We start from the raw sequence: 19,660 nt of genomic DNA, 5'->3' as shown, positions 1-19,660 counted from the left end.
CAGCGTGACGTGCTCAGGGTTGGCCAGAGGCGGAGCCTGGCCCGGGATGGGGCAGAAAAGGCCCCTTTGCAGCAGGCCTGCCCCGGCCGCGTCCGTGCCGCTGCGGGGAGCTGCCGCCGAGCGCAGCGCTCCCGCTTGCCTGCTCCGGAAGTGACGCGCCCGGCAGCGCCGCGGACGGGTCCCTGTGGCGGGGCGAGATGGCGGCGCCCGGAGCCCCGGTCACCGTCACCGTCACCTACAGTAAGCGCCCGGGGCAGGGGCAGGGGCGGGGGGGCATCTCCGGCCGCGGGGGCTGCTCCCGGCCCTTCCCCGCTTCTCTGCTCGCCATCCCTGTGCGGCCCGGAGCGGCACCGGGCGCTGTGGGGAGCGCGGGCCGCGGCTGCACCGGCGGCGGAGGCGAGCGGGGGGCGGCCGGGGCGGCCTCGGCCTCAGGGGACACGGCCTGGCCCCGCTCAGCCTGGGCTCCAGCCCGGCTGCTGCTGCTTGCTGGCCACAGCTTCCCAGTGTCTCCTCCCGCTGGATCGCGGGCGTGGGTGTGCTGTGAGGGTGATAGAGCAGGTGACAAGGGGGCTTTGCTGGAGAGCGCAGAGCAGAGCAGTCTGGGGGCGACGAGCATCATGGGGGGACTCGAGTGTCTCTCCTAAGAGGAAGATCTGAGGGAGCTGGGCCTGTTCAGCCTCGAGGAGAGGTGACAGAGGGGGCCTCACTGATGTGTATGAATATCCGAGCGGGGGGATGCGAAGGAGGTAGAGTCAGGCTCTTCGCAGTGGTGCCAAGCACTAGGATAAGAGACAATGGGCAGAAACTGATGCACGGGAAGTTCCATCTGACTATGAGGAAGAACTTCTTTACTATGGGTGGGGGTAACTGTGCTCTGGTACAGGTTGACAGAGAGGTTGTGCAGTCTCTGTCACTGGAGATATTCGAGAGCTGTCTGGACACAATCCTGTGCCGTGTGCTCTAGGATGACCCTGCTTGAGCAGGGAAGTTGGACCAGATGACCCATTGTGGTCACTTCAACCTGACTCACTCTGTGATACTGTTGTTTTGGTAATCGTCATTTAGATGAAATATATAGCTGATGTCAGCTCTGCATGTTAAAAGCAGGTGCTATGCAGTAGGCTTTCTTCTGGCTCGTTGAAGGGGCTTGGATGTTTGCAGCTATGAGCTGCAAGACTGTAACAGACAGTGGTTTCTTCAGTAGGACAGCCAGGGGATGACCTGATGGAATGGGTCACTCACAGGCCAGCTGACAAAGTTGGGCTTTTTCCCCTTCAAAAAGAAAGACAGGAGGAGGTAGAAGAAGGTGGAGGGGAATGTGGGCTTGTGTCTGTAAGTATAAAATATTAGTGCAAAGGGGTGAGAATAGCTTGGACTTCACAGTTCTTAGAAACAACATGGGAAACACCATGGTTAAATGTTGAAGTGGATCTAAATGAGACAGTAGGAGGAATGAAAAAGATAGTAAACTATTAAATCGGCGAGGTGTTGTGCTGACTTTTGTTAGCAAAATGTAATTTTTATTGGATTTTTTAAAATATTGAATAATAAATTCTGCCTTTGTTCCTTTTGCACTGTGTTGGTGACATTCTTTCCATCTCTAGAGCTTATTGTTTATTTTGGCTTGCTCATTCCTGTTTTCAAATTGTGTTTTAAATTGTTTTGTTAAAATGTTTCCTTTATCACCTGGTAATTTTATTTAAGAGTCTTTGGTGAGGAATTTTGTAGAATAATTTGTTTGAATCATCATGATTTGTGTGCTCACTGATGCCTTCAGTGGGGTCCATTTGATCTGAAGGTTTTTAATTTTGCAGATACCAATAATTGAGTGGTATCGACATAAGTCCAGCATTTTGCTGCTTGCCAACAGCCTGCTTGTCTGGGAATGTTTTTGTCTTTCCAGTCGTTTTCTTACCTGATAGTTACTTTGTCATTAATAAGTAGCAAACAGAAGCCTTTGTTCACCATCCGTCTGATTTATACCTGCAGCTATCAGATGCTGTTTTACCACTTTGCACAAAACATTTTTAGGAAAATTTTGTGTGCATGAGTGAAAGTGGGGAAAGATGGAAATTAGGGCTGAGAAATAGAACGACAGGAGACCCACAAGTGTGACTTGACAGTCTGCAAGTGTCCTGGCTGGAAATCAGATGTCCAGCAAAGCCACTCTGTCACTCCCCTCCTCAGTTGGGCAGGGGAGAGAAAATACCATAAAAGGTTGGGAGAACGGCAGGGAGAGAACACTCACCAGGTCATGGGCAAAACAGACTTGACTTGGGGAAATGTTGTTTATTTACATTTAAATCAGAGTAGAACAATGAGAACTAAAAGAGAAAACCTGACTTGCCCACTAGGCTTAACTTTCCTTCTGAATTCTCTTCACTCCTCCTTCCTGAGCAGTGCAGGGGAATGGGAGCTGCAGTCAGTTCATAGCACTTTGTCTCTGCTGCTCCTTCCTCCTCAGGGGGAGGACTTCTCACACTCTTCCCCTGCTCCAGCTTGGGGTTCCTCTCATGGATTGCAGTCCTTCAGGAACAGACTGCTCCAGTCTGAGTCCCCCACAGGGTGACAAGTCCTGCCAGCAAACCTGCTCCAGTGTGGACTCCTTTTTTTATGGGTCTGCTAGTCCCTGCCAGGACTCTGCTCCAGCACAGGCTTCCCACAGGGTCATAGCCTCCTCTCAGGCATCCACCTGCTCTGGCGTGGGATCCTCCATGAGCTGCAGATGGATCTCTGCCTCCATAGGCTGCAGTAGCACAGCTGCTTCACCATGGGCTGCAGAGGAATCTCAGCTCTGGAGCACCTCCAGCTCCTTCTGCGCTGACCTTGGTGTCTGCAGGCTGTTTCTGTCACATGTTCTCACTCCTCTCTGTGGCTGCACTTGCTGATGCACAGGTTTGTCTTGCCCCCCTTGTTAACTACGTTATTGCAGAGGTGTTTCCATTGTCACTGGTGGGTTCAGCCAAGGCAAACACCGAGTCCATCCTGGAGCAGGGGAAGAGCTGTCCAACAGAGCTGGTGTTGGCTCTGTTAGACATAGGGAAAGCTTCCAGCAGCTTCTCACAGAAACCACCCTGTAGCCCTCTGATACCAAAATCTTGCCATGCAAGCCCAATACAACAAGAAAATGAACTGACCTGTTTTTTGAAATGTATTTAGGCTTTTTAAAAACAAGTATTTTGGAATTTTGCAGTAGCGATTACTTCAAATTAGTGTTGTAATTTACTGAAACAAGCTGATAACCAGTTTTAACTCATGAGTTACTTTTTCTGGTGATTTTGCTCTGCTGTGAATTTACAGTAAAGCTTGTTACAGTCTGCCCTAAGTTTTACTCATAATTTGTAATTAAACTGGTTCTACTGTTAGACAAGCTTCATCTGTTCTTTTCTTTAGTTAATGCTTGTTTTTTTCAAATGCTCACCAGCAGAGCCCTTGTACAAAACAGTTGTATATATCAAAATGACCTTTTGAAATATACTGAGGTTGTGTTTGGTTATTTTTTTTTTACTGAAACAGATTGGTAAGAAGGGCTGTTTATGGAATATGTTTGGGTGAGAGTGGCATAATGTGATTTTAAGATTAAAATTGTCTTGGAATGAACAGATTTGGTTAGAGCTTTAAAATTTTTGAGGCTACAGTGTCACTTGTCATGTGACTGTGGGAGGCTGGAGTATTTTAAAATCAATGTTTCTAGCACTCTTCTTTGTAGAAGGTATGTGCACTTTAAATTAGTGGTGTGAGAATAGTTTTCCTTCTGGTATGTGTTAAGTTCTCTCTTCCTGCAGAGTGAAAAATGCCTGTTTTGATTTCCCTTGCAGGCTGTGGTGGTTGATTCCTGTGGGTGCTTTCAGATTGCTGGACCTTAAGTGTGTGGGAGCAGGGGGTTGTAGAAAGGGTCTGTTGCAAAGCAGAGATTAATAGGTATACTCCTTTTTTTTCCCTATGAACTACATCCTGTTTGCACACAAGTAATCCTAGGGGGTCTGAATAGGATGCTCCCTAAGTGGAAGGTGACAGATAAGCTGGGTCTTCTCCAAGTGGTTATGTCTGCTTATCAGTAGCATATGGGGAGAAATAGCTTTTATACACTGACAATTCTCTCTGATTGGTGGTGGAGATGAAACAGGGTAGACAATGATTGCTTGTTTCTCATGTTTGAGGAGTAGAGAGCGAAAGAAGTGATAAATTAGTCTCAGATACCAAAGACTCATGACACTGAAAGTTGTTACAAGTAGGAAATAGGATGCATTAGGAAGGTGTGGGCTTTCATGCTTTAGCTTGTGGGATGTCTGGACACCATCTGTATTCTTAAAAAGAGATAGGGAATAATATTTAGCAGAAGCATTATGCCAGTAAAATATACCCAGTCAAGCTCTTCAGGTTGTTCCAATGTAAACCAAAATTTTCAGCTGAGGTCAGTCACTTCAAGGGGAAGAAAGTGCAGTAGAATCATTTGATTGAAAATTATGATTCTACATGAGAACCTGTGATTTGAAAACTTTCTGCATTAATGGTAGTAAATATTTAGAAATGGATTCTCTGTAATATTTTCTAGGTTACAATAAGTATCACTGTTACTCTGTTTTTCTGCTAGGTAATGAAAAACACAGTATTCAAGTTGCTTCTCAACGAGAAGATGGCGAACCTACACTACAAGACATGGCTGTACTTATAGAACAAGTCACTGGAGTTCCAGTTCCTTTTCAGAAACTGATATACAAAGGTAACTTTTGAGTCTGCAATGTTTCTTATAGATTAAAACTTCCATCTTTGTCAGTTTCAGTTGTCCATGTCTTGAATGTCTTCAAAATTACATTCTTATGCCACTAACTGTACTTTAACTGTATTTTTTCTCTCTCGTTCTTCATTTAGGAAAGTCTCTGAAAGAATTGGAGCAGCCATTGTCAGCACTTGGTGTTAAAAATGGTTGCAAAGTCATGTTGATTGGGAAAAGGGTAAGCATTGCCTTTGGACCATTTTTCTCCCTACAAGATACCATCATTTTTTGTCAGTAAGTCAGCTGCTGAACACAGAAACAAGCTGCAGCATTAACTAGTTTTGTATACTTACCCACAAAGTTGAGTTCAGTCTCATGTTACACTGCAAATAACTGCAGTTTTTACTTTTCTGAAATTACATTATTGACTGGCTTCTGCTTTACATTATTGACAAGAGTGCCTAATCTGTGGTCAGTGCTCATGTACCTTCTGTGCACTGATGGCCTTATCTGCTCATGTTATTTTTCTAGTTTAAAGAAACTTCCCCAACTGTAGCTACTGAGTCTTGATCATCTGGGTTATTTCTGGTGAAATGACTTGTGGCTGGCATTGCCAAGTAGAGGATGAGGTAATAAGCTCATCATATAAATGTTACCTATACTTTAAAAAAGCCAAGTTAACAAAAATGAAAAAAAAGGCACTTTTCCTTTTCCCTTCAAATTAATCTCATTTAATGTGTTTATATAACATTTCTGATTTAACTGGACTTGCAATTAAGCTTTGGAAGAAGCTTATTTGGTAGATATTGAAATATGGAAAGAATAGCCACTGTGTAGTCTGTGTTTTAAGTCATCAGAGCCTTCATGTCTGTATCACCACTGCTGCTGCTTTTTAGCTGCATCGTGTCTTTATTTGTTCCTTAGTTGTGAATGTTGTACTTTTGAATACACAGAATAGTCCAGAAGAAGAGGCTGAATTAAAGAAGTTAAAAGATTTGGAGAAGTCAGTGGAGCAAATAGCTAATAAGTTAGAGGAAGTTAATAAAGAGCTCACAAGTATCCAGAAGGTATGCCAGTTTTGTATCACTTTATATCTTTGCAAAGCAGTTTTGTAGGTATATCTATTTGAAAAAACCCAAACAAAACAGTTTTAAGGTTTTGAGTAGTCAGTAATAGGCTGCCCCTCTTAAATAGTCAGTAATAATTCTTGGTAAATTCTGAAGGCCATTTATGAGTATGCAAAATAGAGACATGGCGCTGTTGGGATAAAGGTAAATATTGTTTCATATGTGATAAGTTATATTCTTTATATCTGGAAAAACATAGAGTTCTCTCAAAGTCCAAAGAAGGGTGTGTATTATTTATTTATCATTTAAGTAAATCTATCAGATCTTACATTTACCATGTCAAGAATTTTGATAAAATACAGAAGAATACAGATTAAGATTGGAGTCCCTATTATGCCTGAAAATACAGAAATATTAAAAGATGTTTTCTGCTCTTGTGGATTGACCGATTTTCTAAAGTGAGTATTGTTTAGGATATGGGATAACTTTGTTTTTTCTTCTTCAGGGATTTTTAGCAAAGGATCTCCAAGCAGAAGCACTAAAACAGCTGGACAAGAGGATAAAAGGAATTGCAGAGCAGTTCATGAAGACCCTTGAACAGATTGATGCCATTGTAAGTAACTAACCACAGAAGAGGGTCAAATCCCAGCAGAAGCCTGCTGTGAAGACTGTATCTTACAGTTTATTTGATATTTTAATGTACTAAAAATCACTTTGGCATTGAAAATCAGTTAATCCCTTTGTTCATTTTTTTTCTTTAATATGCGATACTTGTCCATGTATGTCTCAAAAATCTACTTGGCAGCCTCTCTTTCTAAATGGTGCCATTGATGCCTGTGTATGAATTCCCATTCTACAGAATTCTGTAACTGGGGCAGCAGCCCACTGAGACCACATGAAATGAATGTCCTTTGCTCAGGCTTTGCCCTTTTAGTTTGTCTCAGTAAACTTTCATGATAACAGTAAAGGTCTGGGAAAAAACCAAACAATGAGATACACTTCATATTCTATACCATACAGGAACAAGGAGGTCTTGCAGAGTGAAGGATTTTCTGGTCAGTCACATGTGGACTGACTACTTTTATCTGAGATACCTGTATATTGAGGACTGGATTCTTCCTTTGGAATGTACTGGGGTATATCAAAGTGCTTTGCAGTCATTAGTGGATCATAACCTTACTTTACGTTTCCAGAGTATAATAGACATCTTCCTGTATCATGTAGTTGAGAGCTAGATGAGAATAAGTGTCTTGCACAGAGATAAACAGAAGATTGGCCCAACCAGGGTATTTCCTAAACTGTTTCTCTGTCTGCTGGTTGTTCTCTGTAAGCTTCACTACAAATTGGATATCAAGATCATAATATCCTGCTCTGAAGGAAAAATGCCGCTTTTCTGTAGTAATGGTATCTTTGGGTCTCCTCCTTAGTGCAGTGAATTTTTTTATTTAATTTTTTTTTTCAGAAAGATGCACATGCAAATACCTATAACTGGTGAAACAAATGTAGTTTAATGGACACTTTGAAAAAGTTCAGCAGTAGACTATATCAAAGAATAATAATTTGAATTGGCCATCATGAAATGAATGGTGGGAAGCTCACTGACTAGTTTGCTGCTTTTATATTGTGAGCCTATTATCATAACCTAGTCTTTGCTGCTTGTGACAGCCAACAGTTCTAAATACTTCTTTAAAAAATTGCTGTATTCTAAGTATTTTGAAATCTTAAAATTTCTCTTACCTCTTGTGCCTCATAGAAAGGAGAATATTATGCTGACAGTTATTGAATGCTGTTAGACGTAAAGACTTCATATAACTGGTTTCCTGTTTGCAGTGTCAGATTTACTATGTGTTGTCATGAAAATATCAATAAGGTGACAACTGTTTCAGTTGGATGGTATTAAAGCCTTTTTCTGACCCCTTCAATTTTTGATACCAAATCCTATTTAGGAAAAAAAGCAGTATTTGTATTCTGGTGTGCAGTTCTGGAACCCAGCAGGCAGCCTTGTAAAATCATTTCAGTGCTTCCTGATTAATCCAAACTCAATTTCCCAAATTTACTTTTAATTCTGTTACTTTTTACATGGTTTAAAAAGCATGCTGTGATCTATCTCCTTTTCCAAAATACTCTAAACAGTACTGGACAAAGGATTTTAGGTCTACTACAAGATTTTAGAAGACTTACAAGCTAGTGACTGTGTTTAGATTTAGGAAGTAATTGAGTCCCCATGCCTCAGTTTTGTTTCTTGTGAAAGTGGAACAGCCAGAGCTCAAAGTAATTATAATTAGAGTCTCTCAAAATTTGTAATAATTTTTTTGACTTTGTTGTGTAAGAGCCTATGACACTGAAAAGCCTCTTTTTTCTCTTTTTTAAAAAGAAATGAGAATTTTCATTACCAGTGAATACATTGCACATATTTATTTCCTTTAATATACAATGCTGGCTGTGAGATTTGTCATGAAAACTGGACATCTGTGAAATCTTGCAGATGAAATACCTGTAGGTGGGTGGAATCTTTACATGAAATGTGGGAGTTCAGTGTGCTGGTATTACACCAGATCAGATGAACAGGCCACTGACTTACTGAGATGGTAGTTGTGCAGTGTACAGATGCAGAAGTACAGAACGGTAATGAGGGGTGTGTATGACCAACAAATGGGTTCCACTGGAGTGAAAAATGGCAAATAGAAATTGAAAGCATAAAGCTCCCAGAAAATATTTTATCTGTATTGTAGAATTGGTTTATACTGTCTTTAGGGTTCTTTTTGGTAGCCAAGTAAAAAAGCAAGTTCTGACAAGTTTATTAAATACTACTGAACATGTAGAGATACTGAGTCAATGGTATGTTGAAAATTTCAGAGAGGAAAAATGCGACTGACTGAGAAGAATGGATGATGCCTTGTAGAAGTGGAACATACCAGCAACCTCACACTATAAATGTTCTAGATGTTTAATTTGGCAGAATCGTCACAGCTCATTAAAGTGTCTCAGCTGCTGTGTGTTATTTGGATAACTCAAAACTATACAGCTTGATACAAAATGAGATTGGTTGGTTAAAGAGAGCCAAGGGTAAAGAAGCCTGCATATTATTTCCTCTCTATTCTAGGTAGCAGACAAGCTCATTAACTAGAAGAGCTGAGTTTGGAACTAAATATTCACTTTAACTAGACACTGTGTGTTCAACAACTGTGAATTTAAAAGAAGGGACTTGGGAAGTGGAGAAGTCAGTTTATGGTCGTGCAGTGGTGTGAGAGAAAAGATACAGTGTTGTTACAGCAAGAGGTGTGAAAGAAAAGTCTTGAAGGAATGCTTTTGGGTAGAGCCCCTGTAAATTAAACATTGTAACATAAATGTATTTAAACAGCTACTGCTTTCACTGCTCCTAAGATTGTAAGGTCTTAGGAGCATCTTACAGATTTTAAATATTGTGACACAGTCAGATGTTGCCATAAGCCACAGATGTTTGAAGTTTTCTTCAGGAGGAATGCAGTTGAGTCTTGCTCAACAATTGAAGATTTGTGTGTGTGCATTAGCAGAAGTGCTATTTATTTCATAAGCTAAAACATTTGGTCCAGGAGTCGAAGGCAAAATACACTACTTATTGCAAATCTCAGTGACAAGTACATGGGAAATGCTTTACTTGGTCATCTGGCACAGATATTAAATATCTGAAAGGCTTTCTCAAGAAAAAGAGGAAAGTCTTTCTGAGTAGGAAAATGTAAATCCATGGTCATGACAGTATGTACCTGTGAACCAGCTCTGATTTGCATGAGTACTTTCACCAATGTTGCAGTCTGAACATTCGCTTAGTCCTCATGATGGTCTCCTATTAAATGGCAGATTTTTAAATCTAGAAAGACAATATTGCAGAGAACAGATTGTTCTAACAACTGACAAAAAGCTCTCTCTTCTGAAATACCAGTCACTGATTTTCTTAACATAAGTTCATGACAAATCTGTCAAATTTCATCTATCAGTACTGAGGACATTGGTAGCGTTACTGACTCATGTTATGTTCTGGTGGCCCATCCTCCTTTCTGGAGGATTATTTTGTTCTTATAATTCCTCTGTAGAACTTACTTAAATTGCCATGTTGTTCTGATAAAATTTTACTGTGTCCTTATCTCTGCTATACTTGTCATTGGGTAAATCAATACCAAATTTAACATTACAAGGATTAAAAGAAGGAAGTATTCTGAAAAAAAACCCATCATTGTACCTGTAACAAATGCTTCCCAGGCTCTGGGGAGTTTTTCCACTTACAATGGAATGAGAACTTATTACTAAACCTTTTGAATTTACCTGGATCAATAAAAACACGATAAGCATTTCTTACTATAAATCTTTAATCTCTTAGCATGAATTGTAAACATGAAATCAAAGCTTCAGAGGAAGGTATTTCTAAAGCTCAAGGAGCATTGTCAAGTGAAAGGGGAGGTTTTCTCCAACCCTCTCATATGAAAGGGGAGATCTTCTCCAACACTCTCGTGTTTGATTTGTGTGTCAGTGCCCCCGGTTAGATGACAGCCCTCTGCCTCACCAGTCTGTCAGTGTCCCTTTATGGGCATCCTTCCTGAGCAGTGCTGCTGGATGGGAGAGCTGTTTGATTGACTTGGTTGGAGTCACGTGCAAACAGAAAGGCCACCTCCTGGGCCTCCACACCTTTCACTGGTCTGTTGGTTCTCCAGGCAAGATTCAGGGACAAAGCCAACAGCATTAGAGGGACCCCCTCCTGGGTATCCACAGTCAAATATGTTACCTGCTGCCAGGGACTGTTAGTGCCCTTGAAGGACTCACTCTTAACAGTTTATGGAATAACACTCTTTTATTAATATGATAGAAAACTGTGACAGGATTACTGATCGTAGTATCTGGCTGCAAAAAAGTACTCAAAGCAATATACTAACCAGCTCTAATCCCCAGTAATGGAGTCTTTCCTATTTTTACGCCATTTTTAACTTACTTTTATACTATTTTTACTTTTAGGTGGAGCTGGAGTGACTCTAGTCATACATCATGTTCAGTGGGGGGTGGTATTGCTTTTGAGGTGGGTAATGTCAGCAGTGCCTCTGAGGTGACCTTTGGGGCTGGGGCTGTACTGCATCTGAGCTAAACTTCAGGATGGAATTGGGCATCGGTTACCTTGCCACAATTGCTGGTTCAACAGCAGGGAATCTTTTTCCTTCCCTGGGTGACAGCTGGTACTTGGCTTATCAGCTACAAGGTACCACCATGTTCCCCCTCTTGCAAGGATTGGGACAGGCCCTGGCCATGGTGTCTCCATTCCAGTCCTCCCTCTCTTTAGGCCCCCTCAGCATGCACTGGGTGTGCGAAGTCAGGCATGCTGACAGCATTCCATCCAGGGAGTAGCAACCGCATTTTCTCCCTATAATCTTCCATATTGATATAACTGGGTTGGTAACTTTCCACCCTGCTCCATCCTCTATTTCATCCTCCTCTTAGCAGGTACGATGACTACAGTTTATGTAACTTTTCAGTCAGTAAAAACTGCACAATAAAAGACTATTTGTTCATTTGTATTTTTGAATGAAACTAATGGAAAAGCTTTTTTGTTTAATGGATGGAGTGTCAATAAAAATCCTTTTTTGTGACTGATTAGTATTGATGCTATGTGTAGCAGAATGGTTTTTATTGGGTTTTTTTTTAGCAATTTGATAACAACCCCAAAATATTTCTAGCTATTAGTGCAAGTGACATCCAGTGTGGAAGATTGCATGTGTTAATAATAGTGTCCCTTTGGTTCTGATAAGATAGCCATAAATAATAAATTTTACTGGCTTGCATTTGTTGTTGATTGACTCCACTGCCATAAAGTAGGTTCAGGTATCAGATATTATGTACTGGGATCTATGGTTTAGGAACCAAAAGAGGAAAACAAAAAGACATGGTGGCAGGACTGAATTGAGAAATTGTTACTGGAAGCAGTCCCAGAACAAATGGAACTTGAGCAGAGGTTGAGGTGGTGTTCTGTGGTAAGGGAAGTGATTTTTATTAAGAGATCAGCTATGAGAGTGGAAAGTACAAGAGAATCTGTATTCTGTAAGAAGCAGCACTCAGAGAGTAATGCTGGCTTCTTAGTTAAAAGAACACTTAAACCCAGAGGCTCTAGAGGCAGGAAAATGCACACATTCGTTACTGTGTAAACAGTGATTGGTTTTGAGGATATCTTGTATAAAACATGAGAGAGGAGATGAGTCTTTGAGGCTGTAGTATGTGATTGCCTGCAGTGCATCTTGCCAGTTTATCACAGAATAGTTAGGGTTGGCAGGAGCCTTCAGTGGTCGTATAGTCCAACCTCCTTGCAATGCCATCTCCTGACTCCAGTCATGGATTTGTCCTACCACATTTCAGTAATGGAAACTAGGTTGTAGCTTTCTACTCCAGCCATCATGCTATTAGGATCCAAGAGTGAAACACTGGTGAAACACCTCAGAGGAGTTAAGAAGTGTTCCTGTAGGAAGGTGACATGGCTGACGGCCCAGCTGAAGTACTTCACTCCAGTGTGCACTGCATGGGCAACAAACAGGAGGAGTAGAAACCATTTGTCAGAGCAGTAAAAGAAAGGAGCACTTTTTTTTTTATTTTATGCAAGTCTATTTATCTAAACCTCCCTGCTGGGCTCACGTGTTGGCTGAAATGAAACAGATTAGTATAGACAAACCTCTATTCTTGATCTGGAGTTAGGGTGGAAAATAAAAGGTATGCTAGTGAGAAACTCTCAAGATTTTCATGCATCTTCACTAGTGAAAGCACAATGTTTCCAAGAATGCTTACATAAACTTTATATAATGATACTCATCTGTATGGGTTTTTACCTGTTAAAAAAAAATTCATAAACCTGAGCACCATTCCCCAGCAACACCCCAATTTCATGTAGCTCACAAAGGACAAAGCATATAACGTTTGCCAGTATGTCATACATTAATATAATGGGTGGTAGGAGCAGAGAAAACGATGCAGTTTGAATTAAATTAAAAGCTGACACTGTGTAACACTTCACATCTGTTGCCTTCTATGAGTACACTGCAGAGATGATCAGATGTACAGCTTAGACTGGCAATGTCTGCAGTACTGATGATACATTCTAATGATGGCAAGTGCTTGAGTTAATGTATTTGTAAGAAATTTGCTCCTGGTATAATGTCTGAAAAAACCCTGAAGATGAAGCTCAGCAGAACAGTTAACACACACCACAGTAGAAAAAGCAGTGTGTGTAGTCTGTTGCTGTATTTTCCCTACAGATACATGGTAGATTTGCTAGCTCAATTCTTTGCAGTCGACATGCTGCATACCCGACTTTTTAATGACCTTTTCTTATGTTCTTTCCTGTATAATCATCCTTACTGAGCAGGCATGGCATTTTCAGGATGCCTGTTTAGAGGATTCTTTGATAATTTCTGTTTTTACTGTAAGTGTGTTAATTTCAACATTAAGTTTCATCAACTTTTTTGTTTATTTTACTGCAGAATCTGCCAGAGAATTTCAGTGATTGCAAACTGAAAAAGAAGGGGTTGGTGAAGAGGGTTCAGGTGAGTTTTCTTGGTTTGTTTTTGGTGAGTTTTTTTCCTTTTTCCCATTAATGCTGGGCACTTGTATAGAAAGAGTTTGTGAAAATGAGCTGTTTAGATTTTTTCAGTGTTTGTTCTTACATGGGCATTTCTTATGACCTCCTTTTGAGAGGTATCTAATAGCTTTATAAAACAGCACACAAAAATACAGATTTTCATAATTCATACTGTTTTCAGATAATGTTTACCGTTTACATTAGTGGTTGATCTTATGGCTCTCTGACGATGTGAAGTAATGCTGGTAACTTGTAAAGACAACAGGATTGATCATTCCTCCTATTTTGGATCTTGGTGGATGGGAGTGTAATGACTGAGGTCTGGGCACAAGGATGCAGTCAACTGTAACTCCTGCTGACCTACCCCTGACCTTGCCAGAGGTGTCCTTTGGAAAATTTAGCTTCTTTCACAGTGCACCAACCTTCTGTGGAGAGTAGGTCTTTAAGATATGTACAGAAGAGCAGCTGTGCTGGGAATGGAGAGTTGGGTGGAGGATACTGTATGATGCTTGTGAATTCCTAGGCATTGTTTCCTTAGAGACCTTGAACTGAAGGTTTGTTAATAAATACTGACATTCAGCTCCCTCCACTCAAGCTTACATAAATGAATGGCAATGCTTACATAAATGAATGGCAATGCTACTTGTATTACTGTTTTTATTTGTATTGTGCTAGTTTTAGTCCCAGGTTTGGCTTCTAAAAATTGTTCATGGAAGTACCTTGCATTCGTATATAGAGTCGAATGATTTTGTCTTTTACTGTAATCTTATTAAATACTTCCCATTGATGTTTCACCAGTTTTTTAGAATAGCCATCTGTTTTAGAGGAAGGTCTACTAAGAACTACTTTGTAGTAGAAAAGGTTTTGGTTACAGCTTTAGGGACAAAGCACTTTGTACTCATTTACTGAGGTAAGTTCAGATAATGCAAATGGAAACAAAGGTGGTTGGTTGCTGGTTTAGCTGTGTTATGTGGGATTCCGAACACACTCTTGATTCCATGTGCCTAACCAAGGCAGCAAAACCTTGTAATAGACTGGTGGCTGTTAACAACTTTGTGGAAGCTACTGTATTTCCAGCCTTGGGTGAAGTTACAGCAGATATAAGTGAGGCTTTGTATAAGAGCTGCTGTTAGAGTATAAAACAGACTCTGTTGAACAGAGATCAGAATTATTGATGTGCTTTTATAAGGCACAGCATTTTGCAGCTGTAGGTTATGAACCCTTTGAGGACTGCAGAAGAATCCTAAGGAGTTTCAGACCAGAGCAGTCAACAACAGTTTGTTTTTCCAGAGCAAGAACAAGAAAACGGTGGCTTTTATGCTTATTACTCTTAAGTTTTAAAAAATTATGCTTATTACTCTTAAATTTTCATGAAAGCAAGGGAGAGCTGTTGATTTCTGCTGGTGGCAGTCACACATTTTCCAGGGTGGGGAAAAAATATAAAACTGTTACAGTCAGCAACTGTAGCTGTTGCCACTTCCACTTTTTCATCACTCAAGTTTTTATAGACAGGAGTTGGTGACAGCTCAAGGGATTGGTTGTAAACAGATAATTCAAAGCAGTGTGGTGGTTGAGGAACATTCCCCTGGCACAAGTTTGCTGCTCTAGAAGGGAAGCAGTTTTTTAGTGTCATTTTAATGTAAATAACATGAAATACCTGGTTTGACTGTCAGAATCTGGTGCGGACAAAGCAAAAACAAGTGCAGGACATGAACAGATAATGAGAAAAATCTTCTCAGAAAGTGCACTGTACTTGCATACCTTGAGATTGGTCTAAAACAATTTATTGGCTTAAAGTGCTGGCATGTTGTGCTGTGTACAGTACGAGCAAAGTGACCAGGGCCTGCTGGCTCCTAATTGCTCTTTGTGTAGCTGCTCTGCTTGTGAGAACTTGTGGGCAGGTTCTAAGAAATCTTAAAGGTGCTGTAGACTGTCCTTTTCTGAAAGGAGCCTTCTGTCTTTTGAGGAACACCAGCTACTTACTGATAAAGATGAGGGTTCAGTGGTGCCTTGTAGTCTTAAGACATAGAAAAGGTCTTGGTTTAATGAAAGCTTGTTTTAGATTTGCTTGAGCAGGTTTGTCCTTCCCACGCTTGGCCTCTGAAGTATGTGTTTTAGAAAGGAGCTTAAAAGTCACGTTCCAGACTGAATGAAGCACTAACTTGTCGGAATCTTTAAGTTTCCTTTTGTTGTTTATGAACTTTGGATCCACTGAAAGTACTGCAGTGCCAGGACTGGTGATGATGAGCAGCCATGCTATTGCCTTATCCAATGTCATGTTTCTGTTGGATTCTGGGTAAATGCAGGTGTGGATAAGCTATTACCAAACCAACTGGAAAGTAGTTGTTGAGTTGACATCTTCAAATTCATGGTAGAAACTGCAGTTTCAGCTCTTCAGAAGCACCTCCCAGTGCCAAACTGTGTATCCAATAACATTTGTTTGTTTCTTATTCTCAGGTTTTTCTTGCCCAGTGTGATACCATTGAAGGGAATATTGGTCAAGAAATGGACAAGCTACAGTCAAAGAATTTGGCACTGGCAGAATGAGGCATCGCCTTACATAATTAGGAAACATAATTGCTCTATGAGCAAGAAGAAAAGTTTGCTCTTTGTTTTGGAGCACATATCCAGCTTCCTTTTTTTTTTTTCCCAAAGCCCAGTCTGTTAGACTGGTACCAGTCAATCATTTCTTGCTGGTTGTCTTGTTTGCCGCTTGGTTAGAACTATTATTTTGAAAAGAAAATCCTTCCTGAAGAATGGCAGAACTAATCTTTGTGATGAATTGTGTATCTTATTGGATGATAAGATAGTTTAGTTAACTAAGTTACGAAGTTTCAGTGGTGGGCAATTTTGTCTGATGTATCTTTGAATTTATTTACAGCTCAAATCAAAGAAGGTCTATAATTGTACAAGTGCCATAAGTTGCAGTTGTAGGACTTCAGCTTGATTGAAAAAGGCAAACTGAGACAACATCTGGAAAAGTTGAACATTCTCGTAGACAGTTCAGAGCAATAAAAAACCCCTACGCATTTGTATCTACTTAATGTTTGTATGCATTTATAAATATAAGAAAGCTTGACTATAAGGGAGTCGTACCTATTTTAGCCTTAAATTGTCATAATAAATGGAATGTACTGTAACATGTATGGTACTTAATTTTGAGTGGTGCTTTAAGTTGTTACTGAGCTCCTTGATACAGGTGTATGTTTTTTACATAGATTTTTGATGTACTGTGGTTTTTATAGATTATTCGTATTTTTATTATTTGTGTTCTGTCTTGAGTTACGGTGAGAAATGAAATGAGATTACTCATGCTGCTCAAATACCAAGGGTTCAGTTCAAGCAAGGTATAACTAAGGAGCTATTTTGAAAGGGTTTTTGTTTTTATACTTTTTTCTGATTTTACTGAATTCATGATGCTATATTTAATGGAAAAATGCAGTGATTATTTCCAGTATGTTAAGGCAATCAGTGATTTTTTATAACATGTTGCAAAGAGACACAGCTTTATTTTAGCAATGCCATCTGTGAGGGTTGTGACTGATTCTCACAGTCAGATATGTGCTGTGCTTAACCTTCTCTGTTAGGTGAGAAATGAGCTTTTGCAGGAGACAGTGACTTTGAGTGGGTGCAGCCAACTTTGCAGTCAGAGGCTCTGACCAGACTGTAGAGCGTGTAGAGCATGTCAGCCTGTAGGTAACATAAATGTATAGGAGCTGCTTTGTCACTGCTGCTCCTCACTGGGAGGTCAGCCAGATACGCAGCGGCTGGCGAAGCAGGGACTGGTAAGGAGCCTCTTTCTGTGAAAGAAATAAAGCTCTTTGATCCCAAATGAGTCAGGCTGAGAATGTTTAGAACTGCCCCTTAGGTAGTGAGCCTTTATCCATATGTTTTAAGGTTGTGTCCTTTCAAGATAAAAATAGGAAATGTATGTAAAAACATCTTAACTTCTAATAAGTTGTAAAGCTTAAATAATACCTAAAGTGTTATTATTACAGTATTGTCTTTGATGTTTGTAATTGGAGGAACTTTTTTTTTTTAGTGAAAAATGCCATTGAACAAATGAAGTGATAGCTGAGCATTAGAAAGGGTCACTTGTATTCTAAAAATGCTGGTTGACCATACCAAGATTTGAATTTGAGTTGTCATGTTTTTTGCTGATTACCAGTTACTCCAAGCTTATATTTTTTCCTTATGAAATTTTCTTATCAGCATCTGCGGAGGATTTAACGGTCTAAACTCCTAGGAACCTTATCTATCATGTTAGGAAAGGATATGCTAGGATTGTGGAAGTTTTTTCCTAGGCTAACTAGTCTGGTCATGCTGCATTTTCCCAGCACTTTAAGGTTAAGAGGAGGAAGCGTTGGTTGTAGTCATTTTTTTGAAGCCCTGCCTAGCCTGTGGCTGCTTCTGGACCAGATTAAGCTGACTCTTAAACTACCAGCAACACTTGCCTAATTCAGGGAATGCAAAATCAACCACTTTCCTGTGATGGAAAGGATCCTCACCCTCCCCAGTATAGGTTCTCCAATGCCTTGAGCTTTCACAGGTGCATGTACAATAAACAAGTATCCTGCTGTGCCCATGGAGAGAACTAGGAGCTGAGCTCATGGCTAAGATTGTGACTATTTCTGCTGTTCCTGTGTAGTTTTCTCTCGTGGGTGAGAACACAGGCAGACATTGTCTTCCCTGCACTCTTTCCCAAAAACTGCTGCTTCCTGGGATGTGCTTGTGTGAGTACATCTCGGCCTGTCTCAAAGCAAGGTGGATCAACTTTAGCATGTTCCATAGCAGATCTTTTGGTGGTCTGGTACTTTGAGGCAAAGGGAGTGATGGTGAACCTCTCCCACCAGCACATCTGTATTCAGCAGAGGTTGGGTGTCCTGAGCTAAACTTAGCTTGCAGTGCTTAGTGGTTTGGTTTCTAGGACATAAGTATGTGCATGAAGACCAACTTCGCCAGTATAAATTTTTTTGTCTTCCAAATATAAAAGTTGATTTGTTTTGAAAAACAGATGGCTGTATTTAGAGTTATCCAAGACATTCTAGAATGAATTGACTTTTATACTTAGTTTTGGAGAGAGGAGTCCTAAACATTTTTTGGTCTTAATAGCCTTAAATTCAGTAAAAGCAAATGTCTGTGCTTTTGAAAAGTGCAGCAGACTACAAATGTGGGAGGAAGGGGAACGAAGAGGAGATTTTAAACATTCTTCAGAATTTGTAAATATAAATAAGCAAGCTTAAGCTATAGTCTCACTGATTCCGTAGTCCAGGTGTACTGTGATACCTGTTTTGCTACTGAATCATTTCCTCAGCCCAACCATCTGCCGCGATCATGTGAAAACAGAAGTTACTCCCTTTTGCCTTAGTTGCACTTATCCCGTTGTCTTCCTGAAGTTGCTGTGTTGCTCTGGCTGTGTTTACACACCTTGGACTTGCCATCCTGGCAAAATGTTCCACAGGGTTTGTCTTTTATCAAAATGGAAATTGAATTGCACACTCCCTTGGCCCATTTTCTCTCCCAGATCCCATGGGCTGGTGTGAGATGAACCAAACCCGACATTCAGGGAACTGTGGAGTCTGGAGCCATGGGGCAGGTTGCTCTCCAGAAACAGCACAAAGTTACAGTGGCATCCTCTGTGACCAAGTCCTCTGGAAGGTAATGCCGCTGTAAGCCTGGAGCAACGCTTTCTGACTTCTAATGGACACTCATGGTTTGGAGTGGAGCACTTGACACCGTGGAAGTTGGCACTAGATTTTTTTTTTTGTTAACTTACGTTATTGTACTATGATAAATGAAAAGATACAAATAAAAGGAAGTTCTCTGCTATCCTTGGTCACGTTGAAGTCACTAAATTCTGTATTTGAGCCGTATTTTAGTGGGGAAGGTGGACACTGCTCTCGCTGGTGCTGCCATGTGTGCCATTGGGAGCACCCGCTGGGCGAGTGATTTGGGACCTCTGGTGTTCCCGGGATTGGCAGGGAGACAGAGCTTAGAAAAGCTGGCTTGGTCTTTAAAAAACCCACAACTTTAGGCAGCTGTGTTGGAAGCCGTGCACTGCAGCAGGTTGTCGGGAGCGGCTGTGGCATCTCCGTCACTGGAGAGATACAGGAAGCGTCTGGCCACAGTCCTGCGCCTTGTGCTCTGGGATGACCCTGCTGGGGCAGGCAGGCTGGAGCAGATAACCCCCTGCGGTCCCTTCCGACCTGATCCCACTGGGATTCTGTGCTTTCTGGATCTGGATGTACGGGATGTACCGTTCGCTAATTTTTACTTATTTGGGTGGTTTGGCGC

General features: G+C 40.9%; 1 protein-coding gene across 2 annotated transcripts; it reads left to right on the top strand.

The window, feature by feature from the left end:
• The first annotated feature begins 121 nt into the window (after positions 1-121).
• On the top strand, positions 122-19,195 carry BAG1 (BAG cochaperone 1). 2 transcript variants are annotated; one of them, XM_085052294.1, is made up of 7 exons: positions 122-240; positions 4,595-4,723; positions 4,873-4,955; positions 5,671-5,784; positions 6,290-6,397; positions 13,269-13,331; positions 15,824-19,195. In XM_085052294.1, the coding sequence occupies exons 1-7, from the start codon at positions 198-200 to the stop codon at positions 15,911-15,913; spliced, it is 630 nt and encodes a 209-aa protein (XP_084908420.1). In that variant the 5' UTR covers positions 122-197; the 3' UTR covers positions 15,914-19,195. The 2 variants fall into 2 exon arrangements, with proteins under 2 accessions (XP_084908420.1, XP_084908421.1); XM_085052295.1 differs by lacking the exon at positions 5,671-5,784.
• Positions 19,196-19,660: the final 465 nt, after the last annotated feature.

This window comes from Lichenostomus cassidix, chromosome 2 (genome assembly GCF_008360975.1).
Source record: "Lichenostomus cassidix isolate B80296 chromosome 2, HeHo_3.0, whole genome shotgun sequence".
Classification (NCBI taxonomy): domain Eukaryota; kingdom Metazoa; phylum Chordata; class Aves; order Passeriformes; family Meliphagidae; genus Lichenostomus; species Lichenostomus cassidix.
This window is presented reverse-complemented; position numbering and strand designations above follow the sequence as displayed.

Coding starts and splice junctions, on each gene's coding strand:
- BAG1 (XM_085052294.1), top strand. CDS start 198: ATGGCGGCGCCCGGAGCCCCGGTCACCGTCACCGTCACCTACA. Junction 241..4,594: donor CACCGTCACCGTCACCTACA/GTAAGCGCCCGG, acceptor TTTTTCTGCTAG/GTAATGAAAAACACAGTATT. Junction 6,398..13,268: donor TTGAACAGATTGATGCCATT/GTAAGTAACTAA, acceptor ATTTTACTGCAG/AATCTGCCAGAGAATTTCAG.